Here is a 14201-nt window from a genome sequence, read left to right on the forward strand (position 1 = left end):
ATCTCACAGAAGTGAAGARTTTTGTAGGAATCACTTATCCCTCAGATAAAGCCCAGCTTTTTCACAAGTTTGTTTACAGGAGTTATGACTGATAATCTCATGATTAGGAGTCTGAAATACAGGTATATATGATGGAAGTTAAGGAGAACAGAGGACTGTGGATTAGAAAATACTACCTTTCTTTGCAGCAGCAGAAAAATAATATTTTCTACTAAATAAAAAACATGAAATGCCATTTTTCTTTTATAAATTCGTATACTTAACATGATGTGTAGAAGTAAAAAAATAACATAAAGTATAAATAGGCATGGGTATTTTTCTCTGCTCATATCTAATAGAGATGTTTTAGGTACACTTTGAAATTAGTATGATTTATTTTGCAGAGCTACAGTCGGAAATGGTTCATATATACCTGTATGCAAAAGATGCTTAGAAATGCTGGGCACAGTAAATTAAATCAAATCATCTCGAGCCCTGCTTCTAGCTGAGAGTATGTCAGTTCTTAACCTTTATTATAACTTACAAATACCATTGAAAGCTGATGTATATAATTTGGGAAGGAACAAACTTCTTTACTGATAAAGGCTATTAATTAATTTAAAAATAAACTCCAGAGGCAAACTACTGTTTGTAAGAGATGCCAAAGGCAGAATACGTACTCATTAGTGTATGTTCAGATAAGTCATCTAATGTACACAATAAGCATCAAAAGCAACTGGAAGAAGAAATTGAGTATTTTCATTGCAAAATAATATGCTGTATGCATATGGAAATCTGGTTGATTCAGTCTTAGCTGAATGTGCAACATCTGTAGGGATCAGTCTTGAAAAGGCTTAAGAATATGCTTGAATGTAAGTATGCAAATAGAAATTACATCTATATGCTTCTGTATGCTTACAGCTGATTATGTCCTTAAATCTTTGCATAACCAGAGCCACAGCTTATTATCAAAGATTACTTTACTGACAACATAAAGAACATTTTATTTAAGTAAGTAAATATTACAATGTATTTAATTTTGGTTTTGAGTTAAAATATTTCTACAGTCTTTGGTAGGTAGCTCATACGTCACAGTATTTACTAAGCAAAATTTTATTTTTATGCAACTATTTTAACCATAATAAATTAACAATTAGCTATGTTGAGCATAGGGTGTTTCACCTAAGGAGCATGTACTTTATTTCAGGAAGAAAGWTTTCATACTTCTTCTTTCCTAGGAGGAAAAAAAAAAAAGATTCTACATTTTTGTTTTGAATGGAGAAAAATATGTTAGAAAAATAAATATATGTAGAATGTATCAGTGTCCTGCTCTAGAAACATGACATAAAACAGACAGAAACAGATTTTCTTCTCTCTGTTCTTATAGATCTGCCCAGTTTTCATGTAGAGTTTTAACTGGTTYTTTTCCATTACATTTTCATGTACTCCAAGTCTTGTGCAAACTGAATGTAAAGTGATGGTGTGATTTTTAAATCAGCACCACTTACTTTTCTCAGGTATGAAATGGCTATGCAAGATATGTTCACAGGAAAATCAGATTAAGTTTCAGACTAAAAATCATCAGACTAAAGAAATAATTGTTGCCATCATTAGGCCCTGAAGATTAGTATCCCATAATTTRAAAGAGTACTTATCATTTATGTTTATAACTGCATATAAATTACAGAGAATTTTGAAGAAAAATTGTAGGGAAAGTGTCAGAGCATTTTATTTTATATGTTTAGAAATATAAAARTATTTGTATTTTAAATAGAATATGCACATAATTTCACCAATATTTACCTAAGCAAAGTACATGTTGAGGCTTATTGTATTATGTCTAAATTCTGCAGCCCACCTCAGCCTCTCTGGTGGGAKTGATCGCTTTCAGCAGTGCAAAAATTGTGCATCTCACCTCAACAGAAAARCCTGATTTAATACAAAATGTTGAAATCTTCCTCATCTACTTTGTTAATGTTGAATGCTTTTTCCATTCCTATTGAGACTTCTCTTTGTGTTCTTCAATTGCTCAGCTGAGGAAGTCAGCTATGATCTAAGGAGAARCTGTGTCCAAATCTAGTCCTCCTCAGAAGATTTGGGGACACTGCAGTGATTTGCCTGAAAGTCTCGTGTGTCTTGTGGCTCTGTTTCCTGGGAGAGCCAACTAAAGCTGTGCATCCCAGAGTCCCCTGGGAAGGGAAACCTAAGGAAGGTTGGTTTACAAGTTCCACMGCAGTGTGATGCCACCTAAAACAATCCCATCTTTCCTGGAAATTCYCTGTGGGGTTAGAGAATATGAAGCATTTTTCCTCCCTGCCTCTCTGCCTGGTTCTTCCTTGYTCATCCTGAAATCTCTTAAACATGGAGAGAGGCTTCTTGTGTGTCCTTTCTACAAAAATGGCCCATGAGGAGGATCTTTCTGTGCATGTTCCTATGTGTTGAACTGCAGCCTCTGTTAATAAACATTGTTATTCTGAGCAGAGTGCTGCTAATGCAGAAATGTTATGGTAAGACAGCTCTTCCAAGTCCTGGTGGGGATTTGCATTCCTTTATCATCAAAAATAATATAAGCATGCTCTCAAACACTAGTGAAAATAAAAGCCATAATGAATAGTTGTAATTCCAGTCCATCCATGATGAATGAACACAAAGACACGGTTTTCAATGCCAAGACACTGGACTGGGGTTGCGAGGCAATTCTTTTCTAAAGAAATATTTATCATCACATTACCTCATCCCAGCTGTTACTTAAAGATCGAGGGTTTCACAGTTAAATAAGTCAAATCATTTAGTATCGTGTCTGTGTTTTGCAGGCTAGAACATTGAGTGTTTGTTTGTGTTTTCCACAATGCTTGTGGTTTTCGCAGTGTATCCTTTCTTAAGAGGCAGTCTTGGATCCACCATGACTGAATCTTGCTCCAACTAAAGTTTMTTGCAATGTAAACACCTCCTGTGAAGAAGTGTGTTCTCTGTGAAAGGAGAAAGAATGAACTTACCGCTTAAAAATTCTGCTTATACAATTGCAGTGCTCTCCCAGCTATGTATTCAATGAACTCAGGACTCTTTGGGTCTAAGTTGGGAGGAACTTTAATGGTGAAAGTAGGTGAAGTCAGAATGTTCACATCTACCACAGTTTCGTCTTTACTGGAGGGATCCCCTGGTACCACCTAGAAGAGATCAGTACTTTAGCCACTAYAGACTACCATGGACTTCCAGTTTTGTTTATACCTACTGTGCACACTGTCTGTTTCATAGGGGAAAATTTAATAGGGGAATATTTTAGACTTTCCACTGAAAAGACAGTGGGTGCCTGAATTTATGTCAGACCTTACTGTAGGTGGTGGAAAGAGCTGACATGGCACTGCCAAGACCATATTAAAGAACTGCCTGTTAATATTTATACCATSCACTACATGTATAAAGACATTCTGTTGTCCTAAAGAAAACTTGTGAGCTATCCCACTAAGTTCAGTACATTTGTGTGATTGAATTTATTCATTCCTGTGTGTTTTTCTGAATCAGACTTAGRTCTGTAGCTTTATTTACCTGCAACAGGTAGCTCAGATTCAATTGGGAAAGTGTGCCTGTCTCCTGTTCCTATTTTGTGCTTTTTTTTTGCGTGGATTGTACCATCATTTTGTATAAAGTTCTTGTAGTAATAGTAGTAATAATTCACTATATATGAGTGGATTTCTCWGTTAGAAGAGAGAATAAAATTTGTCGCTTGCCCAAGAAAAAAAAATTGATTGAATTTACCTTGAATGTATCCTTGTGTGAGAGATACAATTAATCATTCTGTATTTACTGAAATACAGACCGATCCTGTCAAGCATATGCAATTTCCCTGCAATAATCTGTATAACATTTGCCTTCTTTGAACTTTGGAATGTGTAGATACAGACATAGCTAGACATTCATCAATCCAGTACAGGTGTGTTACTGGCTGGTGCAGTGCAATTTATCTGTGAAGGTAATCTGAGGCCAGTCAAAGCTGCTAGTGTCAATTTACTCTTATCAGACAGTGATTCAAGTTAGCCTGCCAGCCATCCATCAGACTAAAAGGATTTAGAGGAAAATAGTTTCTAATCTCAGGAGTTTCTGCTCATCGAYGGATTAGCAAGCATACACAAATTCAAGATGAGCAGGAACATCCTGTAAACCCAAACATTACACAAGTACAAACATCTGCAACCCCCAGGAGTGTAAGTACAGTAAAATGCAGGTTAAAGGCAGCAAAGCTCCCTTCAGRAGACAGCCCTTACCTTAACTATGTTGAAAATGTTTTCTGGTCCGATGGTCATGTTGGATAACTCAGACACCCACCCAAATCTTTCTTTCATTTTGTTCAGCAAGTAGGAAGTGTCTTCTGTGTGATGCCGAACCACCTGGAGAATCTGCTCGTACTGCTCCCCTGAGAGATTAACCAGCTTAAAGGCTTCATCAAACTTAATGTGCAGCTCAGGAACATTCGGGCAATCTGTTAGAAAARACACTGTTATGTCTTGTACTTTGTCTTTTCTGTGTAAAGATATGAAAACTGTAAAAAAGGTCTAGCAAAAAAGGTCTTGGGTTGGTCTTTAAATAATGCTAAAAAAGGAGAATAAGTTTTGCTGACTTACTTTGGTAGATTTAGTTCAGGCTCATAATGAGTAAAAGGATRCATTATCCCATTTGTTGTGTTACAGTGATTTATCAAGTAGTGTAAGGTTTATATCATATTTCATSACAATGGATCTTCTGTTAATTTCTATCAAATAGGATTATCAGGGAGCACCTTCAGGCTGATACTACAGTAATAAATCAATATATCTGTAGCAGATGGGTGTAAATAAAAAGATATTTATTGTGGTCTGGTATTCATGATACAATGAAATATTTTTAAATGTTTGCCACAGGARATATTCTGAATACATTTAGGTTTAAGCATATTCCATGGATTTTAATTAATATCTAAAYAATTCTGGAAATACAGATGTGTTRTGCTGCAGTGGGAATCCTGACAGCAGTTCTAGGTRATCAGTCTGAATGTTTTTCACATGCCCATGAATAGTGGTGACAGAACTCTGCCATCCCCTTACATACTGACATGAAGTCCCCTTTTTGTCCTTCATGTCARTTCTCTTTGCTGACAGGGCTCAATAAACAGTGATTACAGGCTCCTCAGCACTTGCTTTCCTTGCGAGGATCCGGCTGATATCTGATGTTACACCTGGTTGTCAGCAGAAGTGAGTGTCAGGAGTTGGAGCTTCTCCTCACTTTCTGCTCAGCACTGCTGGACCCAGGCAGGATCGACTGCTGCCTGACATCTTGCTCCTCTGCAGGATGGCAGCTCTAACTAAATACTAAGATATTTTGTAATAGACTGCGGGACGTCTCTTTGGAACGCCAGCGGTGTGTTAACAACTGAGCTATACTGACACTCTGTGGAGACAGTGGGGAAAGCTAATTGAAATAATCTGGCATGAGGAATGGTTATCGTGCCTGTAGCWACAGTAAAAGCTCAGTGACTGAATGTTAATTCCAAAAATATGAAAACAGCTCAGTAGAGAATTAAAACCTCGAAATCTATAAACTAGTGATCAAAGCCTTACAGAAAAAAAAAAAATATTTACCATGCAGAAGATTGTCTTGACATTTCTGGCATCTCTCATGAAACTGTGGGCATCCAGAGGAGTTCTCCCGAAGCTCCCTGCACTGAAGTCTCTGGCGCCCTGACACAATTTTTGAAAACATGCCACTTTTATCAGGATCTGGAATGAAGTCACAGTATTTTTAGACTGCCATTAAACGGAGAGTCTTTATAAGWATGCATTCATTACCTAGCCTGAGTGCTACAATATAATTTCGTGCCCTTAATCCAAAGTATTTTGCATAAATCCCCCTTTCCTACCCTTTCTTTTCTCCTCCCCTCCCCCACACAAGTAAAAGGAATAAATTATTAAAATGTAGCAGTCAGGAAAAGATGCAAGTCATGTTTTCTTTCAAGGAAATCATGCCTCTGGAGTACCTTATAAAGACATAGTAGTGTATTCCCCACTAACAACCACACAATTGCTAATACTATTACACATTATTTCTATAACATGTGAGTTCTGGTAAGATCTTTTTGACCCTTAGAACTCAAGATGTTTCATACTCACATACAGTGAGATGAGAGCACAGTACCGAACATTATTTCTGAGGTAATGTGGCTCATGTTATAGAAAAAATTAAAGAAAGTTCTGGAAGGACCACTTAACTTTKTATTTCCTGATGATCACATAATGTTTAGATCACCTAACACTCTGAGTTATGGCATGCACTCACTGTGATTTCCTTGTAGACACAGACCAGCATGTATTTGACCTATTTGCAATAGTAAAATTTGTATTCAAAAAGTTGGCCATGGTCTTTTTCCTTCCCTGAATGTTACCAGCAGTGATGTGCTCAGAATTTTTTGGTCACTGGAAAACCTGATGGCTGGTCTTTAATTGGTTGATATTTGATTGGCAATTACATTGTTTCTGTAGCCTGAAACAGGACTTGCCGCTGTCAAGCTGAATTTAACATCATTTGGCAAGGGCAGGAATAAGCCCTGACATCTCACAGAATTACCCTGATTTTTTAGAGTTGGTGACCATGTCAATAARAGATGATACAAATCATATCCTGACAAATGCTGAGATTAAATCTGTCAATCAGCCTTATGAAAACCTTCATCCTCCCTGGATACAAGTGCTCATGAGGAACTCCTGCAAAAGCTTTGAGAATTGCTGTGAAAATCAGGCTGTGTAGGACCCGTAAGTCCCCCTGCAACATTTTTATGAGATTTCTATGTGAGTGGTAGTTATCCTTGACCCATAGCCTCCAGAGCTTCCTTACAGTATCCCACACAAATATACAGGAGACTGAGGCATTGACTGTAGAGGGGTGGATGTCATTGACAGTCATTTTCTAACACTTGCCTTTGGTTTGTTCTGGCACATCTCTTCTAGAATCTCTGTATTCATCAAATACGTCGGTGATCACCTCACTGACGCCTTCAAACACCGTCTTACTGAAATCAAAAACTATCTGTAAGAAGCCAGGCATGCCCCAGCCTCTCTGTGAGCCATAATTTCTGGTGGTGACTTCAGGTAAAGCTGGCATACTGGGGGACTCACTCAAGTCCAGGTCAGACATGAAATACGTCTGAAAAGACTGGTCAAATTCTTTTTGCATATGCTTGAAAAAAATGAAACTTCTGTCAAATATTGAGCCCACATCTGATAACAGCTGGCTAAATACATCTTCCATCTTTACTAGCTGGGTATCCTCTTTCTCAGGCTTTTCATTAGACTGGATRTCTCTTCCTTGATCCTCTTGAAAAGTAAATATGAGTGGAGGTATTTTCCTCAAAAAATCTTCAACCTATGTATAGAAGAAGAAGACAGATCAGCTGCCTGACAAGTTATCAGTTTCTCATCTCTCAGGTAAGTGTCTCTGATTTTACTCTTTCAAATACTCGTGGAAATAATGCCCTCTTAATAACTGCCAACACAGCATATTCTCTGAATTAATTTAAGACACTAGACCCCAAAGAGGAAAAAGTGCATTCAATCTAAATCATTAGTTCCACATTGGATCTGGAGTAAAAAGGTTGCCAGTTGCCCTTTAATCCGTGGAGGTTTGAAGTTATTAACAGCATTTGGGTGTCTTCCAACAGAAAATTTGGACTTTATGTTGGACATATGTGAGATGCATTTCTATCTACTTATTTGTGRTGTAGGGAGCAGAAGGTGATGGTTCACACCTTGATTTGTAAAAAGYCTGCCGTTTTTCACCAATGGGCAAATCCTCACGTCCTTGTGCAAACAGAAACCAGCAAAATCAATAAAGTGGTGGCTCTGAGTCCATGGTTTTACATGTAAGAGGCCAAGTGGCAATTCTGCTATAGAGTTCCCAGTTCCTGGGTCTTGGCCACTGGTTTGTTAAGGCTCTACTTTGGCCTGAGCCAATGGAGTGTTTTTTTGAACCATGCTCCATGGCATTAGGAAACAGGTAAAGGTTAAGAAGTACCCTGCTAAAACACACACATATAGATAGGTATAGACAGATATACATATGGATGAAGACAGTTATACTTTTTTTTTTTTTTCTAAATAAAATCATTGGCTTGATCTGACCATTAGTGCACCTCAAAGAGAAGGTGAAATGTGAAACTGCACTGCAGGAACGGCCTAAGCCAGTATTGCTCTTGCTGACAGTGTGTCCTCAGCCATAGCTATCATTTTTGCCTTCTTTTCTTTTTCTTTTTTTTTTTTTTTTTTTTAATGACTAAGCTCTAACAACACATTTCACAGTTTATAAATAAACCAAATAACTTATGGAGGAAGTTATCAAGAGGGTCACAGACACTGATAATGCAGTGTATAATTTTTAACTGCAATAATTTCAGCATCCACACTCTTGAAAGTCCAAAACATATATATGAGATACCCACTGGTATCTTAAAAGTTAAAAGTATCTCCAGTAGTCTTAAATTTTGTATCTCCCACGTTTTAACCTGAATTATTTTAAGAATATGCACAAATATTAAACACATTTGCTCTAAACCCTGCCTAAAACACACCATGTTTAAATTATTGTGTTTTTCAGTACAGAGGAGGGGTGAAAGCGAGACAATCTAGATAACATTTTAGAAGCAGTAATTGCAGTTTTGCTTCTGAAGTTCCTTGTGCTTAAAGCATATGCCCAAACAAAAAAAAAAAAAAAAAGTGATTACAGTTTTGGTAAATCTTGTGGTATTAATAATGTGCCAGACAGAAAAGCCTATTTTCTTCCTAGTRGAATTAGGGTAATTTGCACCTCCTTTGCTGCAAAAGCATTGTAGAGCTTTTTTGTTACTTGAATGGTTGATTTARGATAAATATAGGAAAGAGTGATGTTGTAATAAGTAGGTGATTTTTTTTTCACAATGTAATTTTGGTAACTATATCTACACTTTTAACTTTGCTGATTTTCAGATGAACCATAAAGAATCCATGTGATATTTTTCACAAACAGTTACCAAGCATCTTAATGCAAGTCCTACTGTGACAGTAAACATCATATATCTGGAATGAATCTTTTGGAGTCCGGGGAGTAATCAGTTTCCATGGAGTCTTGCCAGAGTACAACTGAACTCATTTTGGCTCAACGTTCAGTGACCATGATCACATGTAATCTCTACCATATAACTTCATATTTCCAGACCTTCCAAATCAAATTAATTTTAGTAACCTGATATAACTGGCAGATCTGGATATCGGGAAAATAAGATGTGCTGTCTCTAGAACTCCTGGGTGAATGCAAGAGTATTCTCCACGTAGAAAGTTTCTTCCTACCTTTCTTTTAAAGGTTGACACACCATGTTTACAAGTTGTGTAATATCTCATGCAGGTACTTTCTAAACAAGATTCACATTCATCCCATAGATTTTTCAAGGATACTTGGCATTGTCTTTCCTCTTCTTCCAGTCTTGCCTTTACTTCATCCATAAGTCGCAAGGCTTGCTAAGTAAGGAAAAAGATTAAATTGAGGGCAGTTTTCAGATCAGTATTCTAAGTACAATCCCAGTGCTGATCACTTGTTTTATCTATTTATGGCTCCTTTTTTTTGCTAATCCATAACCAGTAGGGTAGGTTGTCTTCTCAGCTGCCGTCACATATGAAGGGAACTGAAAATTGAAAGCCTTTTTCTTATAGGATTTTTCTGATGTTGTTCTCTCAGGGGGCAGAGCCTACAGAAACAAATTGATCTCTACAGTCTACCAGGATTTTTTGATGTTAAGAAAAAGACTCAYKCATCRTTCTGTGWAAGAATYCAACMTCCCACATGGTCATGTGTTCAACTYGTRTCATTTTTTCTCCATATCATCTGAACAGTATTCATCTGTCCCACAAGTAGTCCTTTTCTGTAGCTTTTCTCTATCCGTAAGGGATTGATAAGTCATGAGACCAGATCCTTGCTGTACATAAGGTCTTTCTCTAATGCAGAAATATATAAAAGTACAGCATTTCTGCTGTTKGGGAGTGTACTGATCAAAAGGCTGTGATGAGAGGTTTTTTTCCTGCTCTTGTAGAAGTGAGGCACTTCTTCCTTACTGAAGGGAAACAAGATGCATTTTACAATGCTGCTTCTATTTGCTTCATCAGTTAAAGCAGATCGGAAGCAACATTTCTGGAATAAGCTTGACAAAGGAAAGAGAAGAGTTCTTCCTATTGAGGTAGATTGCACATAATCATTTTCTCTCTCCAATTGCAACACATTTTAATAGTTTTGGTTTCCTAACAGTGTTCCAAGTTATCTCTAAGTATGACAGAAATATTTTAATTGGTGGGGCTTATTCCTTTTTGTCAGCATTCCAATAGGGAGGAGACACTTGAAAGAAAACTTCTTCAGAATTTGCTTGATGGCGACAGTAACTGCAGTTTTCATAATCTATGTTTAGTTATTTCCTGATCTTTCCAATACATTTATTCAGTGTTTTATGAACTCTCACTGTGGATGCAAGTCCTGTGTAAATTAAATCATCCAGTAAGATCTAACAAGAGTGTTAATTGTGGGAGTGCACTGGTGTTCCTTAAGATGTTAGAAAGCTGTCAGGTATTTTTTGTCTTGCTAATGCAAATAGTTTAAACTAATTACCAGATATTTGACCAGGAGGGAATTTTCCTTCAACTTCAAAAAACAAATAGTTAGGATATTTCTTTAAATATCCAGTAAACCTCTGTTTCTTTAGATCATCTGAGCATGTGGCTCTGAGCCTAGGCATTGCACTAAGACATGGGAAATCTCCCTGATTTGCTGTACTTTCTTTAGAGCACTATCATTYGTGACTTTGATATTTTCCTGAAGGTCTGAAGTTTGCAAAGCAAGATAGAAAACATCTTATGGCCCCAGGAGTGTAAAGACACGGAGGCAGAGCAGCTGGACCTTCCACACAAAACATTGTTCTACAGTTGCCTGCAGTTGCCTTGGTGTGAATTCAGTGAAACAGAGGTTTTTGAGAAAGAAACAGTAAGTGCAATTTTCCTCTGCTGGTTAGAAAAAGGGAAGAAGAAGATTTTCTCTCAATCCTGTGACTGCATAAAAAGATTTATGCTGCTTGGAGTGTACACACAATGTGGTTTACCTTCTTCCCAAAATAAACATAAAAAACGTGTGGATSCATTTATGTTACCTGTTTTTCTTCACTGCTCTTCTTCAAGGTTTTCATCAGATCTATGTGCTTATCTTCATTTCTTTCCATCATAATTTTCATCTGCTTAATACCAATCAGAGCTTTCTTTACCTCTTCATCTACATACTTCTCTCCAACTTCAGATAATTCTAAAAAAAACCAAATTATRCAGTGACTTAATCAGATTTTAACACTATTGCAAATTGTCATGCACTGGTGATGAAGGRGAATGAAATAGCTCTATGTTTTCCCTACAGTGGCACAGCCAAATCTTGAGATAGTGAATGCTGAATAGCACTGAGCCAAGACAATTTCCATCAGATAAGAATCTGGCCCARAGCTTTTGTAAGGATCAGGTGTATGTAACTCAATATATGTATTCAACTGTCCCACTGCTGGTTACTGAATCCCAGAGCAGTTGAATGAGATTGGCACCTGTGAAGATCATTGAGTCCAGAGCACCCTCCACACAAAGCAGGGTCAATGACAGCAGGTTGCTCAGGACATCTCCCTACGTTTTGAATATCTCCAAGGATCACTCAACAGTTTTCTAATGACATAACCTTTATATTTATCTTTGATCTGATAATAGTCTATGACAGCTTCCGTTTACATTTTGAAAATGTAGATTGCAGGTGCTTTCAAACTGTTTTCATAAAAGTACAATTTCTAGACCTCCTGTGAAGTAATGACCACAGAGTTTTGGTGAAAACCTGGGCTGGTCCATGTGTTGCACCTTGAAGCTCTGCATGATTGCCTATCCTCTATCTGTATTTTCTTTGTGGAAATACCCTATSACTGGAACTATATAAAACAAGTAAAACCACATCAACCTGAGACTACCAAAAACATATCGATCACTTCTTCCTTTGTATGAATCTTCCTTACCCCTCACTCTTTTTTTTTGCTTATCACACAAATATTATTAAGATCGATTGAAACACAAAATTATTTAATAGCTTATCCTCTTTCTCTCCACAAAATAAAGCCATGCTTAGAGATGTGTGTATGCAGAATTGCTGCTATTTTCTAAATTAGGTAATTTTACTTTAAACCAATTTTTAATGTTTGAAAAAGCCACCTTTTCCAGTGAAGTATATAAGAGTAGAGGAAGTATTTTCAAGCATTATTTCAACAAAATATTTCAAAATCTGTTGAATTTAATTTGGGGTTGGGTTTATATTCTGATGATCTATAAAGGAACCAAATAACCTATAAAAATCCTGTAAATACTTTTTTTTTTTTTTTTTTTTTTTTTTTTTTTTTTTTTTTTTTTTTTTTTTTTTTTTTTTTTTTTTTTTTTTTTTTTTTTTTCAGGTGGTGCTTATCTGTTAATCCCTTTACTTTCTCATCCTGCTTGTTCTTATCTTCCTATTGTGTGTGTGTGTGTGCATGCAGTCAGCTTTATTATGGCTTCTAAACTCCACACATGAAAGTGGAACTTCTTGATGCCAGTGAGTTTAGAAGTCAAAATGCACAACCCAGCTGGAGACCTGGGCCCAGGGGCTTCCAGCACACCCTGGCAGGAAAAGCATACGTACGCTTCAGGTTGTCCCGGAGATACATTTCCTCCTGCTTCGTTGGTGCACACTGATGACCCTTCAGACACAGCACATGTATTACAAATATCAAAAACGACTTCATGTTCTTTCTGTTGAAGGAACAGGTCAGTGCAGTTACATGTAAGCATTGTCAGGAAGCTCAAATGCCTAGGTATACTAAGTAAAAATAAATACTAAATTTAATAGTAAAGATTTTACAAATTCCTGTTAATTTTAYCTCTAACTATGGTTTCTGAGGTTTGTAGCATGCACCTAAATGCTACTGCTGGTGAAAACACGAGTAAGAAGCTTGACCTCATTTGTAATTATCTATTTAGATTAATTAGATGAATTCCACTGAGTTTGCACAGTGGTTAACAGAATCAGGACATGTATATATAAAATCAAAATCCTTATGCTGTTCATTCTTTCCCTTTTCTACTTCGTGAAACACACTAACTACTGATCTCATATTGTCCTTAGTTCATATTGTAAATATGCTAAACACTACTGATGGTTTTAAAGAGGGAAGTTTYTGGAATGTTGTCCCCTTTCTTGTGTCCAAACATGCAATTCCTTTCATTGTCCTTCAGAATAAGATTTAATAGAAGAGACGCAACAATAGGTGTGCCAAGTAATCAGCAATTAGATCAATTTTGTAAACAAACAGAGCAGCAAATGAAAGAGATTCCTATAAAATACAAGAAAGAAATACTGTTTGCCTAATTTCCCTCCTAAGAGCAAACGTGAAAGGTTTATTTTTCAGAAATCATGCAAGTGCTTTTTATAGTTTTCGTCTGATTAAATGAACACAATATTTAAGTGCATTGTAGCTAGCCAATATAGYKTTCTTGGAGATGCAATTATCAGCCRCAAAGCATATGTAAATTAAAAGCCTGGATTTGTTTATAGCCTGGATTTACTTCTATAGTTACTTGCATATTGTACCTTTATATTTATAGCCAAAGACCAATTAAATTTGCTAAGAAACACAAACACACGGCCAAAGAAAAGTAAAAAAAGCCAAGTATATTTACCATTAATACCGAAACCCCTCTTCTGCAAAATTGCTCCCTGCGTCAGGAAGGGGCTGGGCTGTGTTCTGATCTAATTTCTGGGAGTGTCAGGGACTTTGCCATGTTCTACTTATCTGTTGAGAAGGTACTTAATCCTATTAACRGGACGTGTAGTCATTAGGCTGGAGGATTTTGCATGTATGGGACTTTATGCTCATCTCCRTGGGCAAAACCACCAGGGGGAGCGTTGGGCAGAATTGCCTACTTTAATGTAATTTGGAACTGCTGCTTTTCTCTAGTCAGTAGCCTTTTGTCATGCTAGCTCTTCCAYCGCCTTACTTTTTACTTTAGGAGACACCTGCAGCTTATGTTATTAGTGAAATTGATACCATTAGTTTGGTTAAAAATAGCTTCCAACGTTTAATCTCTTCAGCATAGTTTTAGCTTGCTATAAAAACCACTGCATTATGTAAGGGCCTTCTT

At 36.9% G+C, this 14201-nt stretch overlaps 1 protein-coding gene across 1 annotated transcript; it reads right to left on the minus strand.

The window, feature by feature from the left end:
- Positions 1-970: 970 nt before the first annotated feature.
- CLUL1 (clusterin like 1) lies at positions 971-12805 on the minus strand. The gene is made up of 8 exons (XM_057364887.1): positions 12703-12805; positions 11162-11310; positions 9324-9491; positions 6918-7368; positions 5592-5729; positions 4242-4456; positions 2976-3146; positions 971-1213 (listed from the first exon to the last, which is right to left on the minus strand). Exons 1-7 carry the CDS (start codon positions 12803-12805, stop codon positions 2979-2981), a joined length of 1392 nt encoding a protein of 463 aa, XP_057220870.1. The 3' UTR covers positions 971-1213; positions 2976-2978.
- Positions 12806-14201: the final 1396 nt, after the last annotated feature.

Source organism: Malurus melanocephalus, unplaced genomic scaffold (assembly GCF_030028575.1).
Source record: "Malurus melanocephalus ecotype Western Australia unplaced genomic scaffold, MMel_1.1 scaffold_44, whole genome shotgun sequence".
NCBI lineage: Eukaryota > Metazoa > Chordata > Aves > Passeriformes > Maluridae > Malurus > Malurus melanocephalus.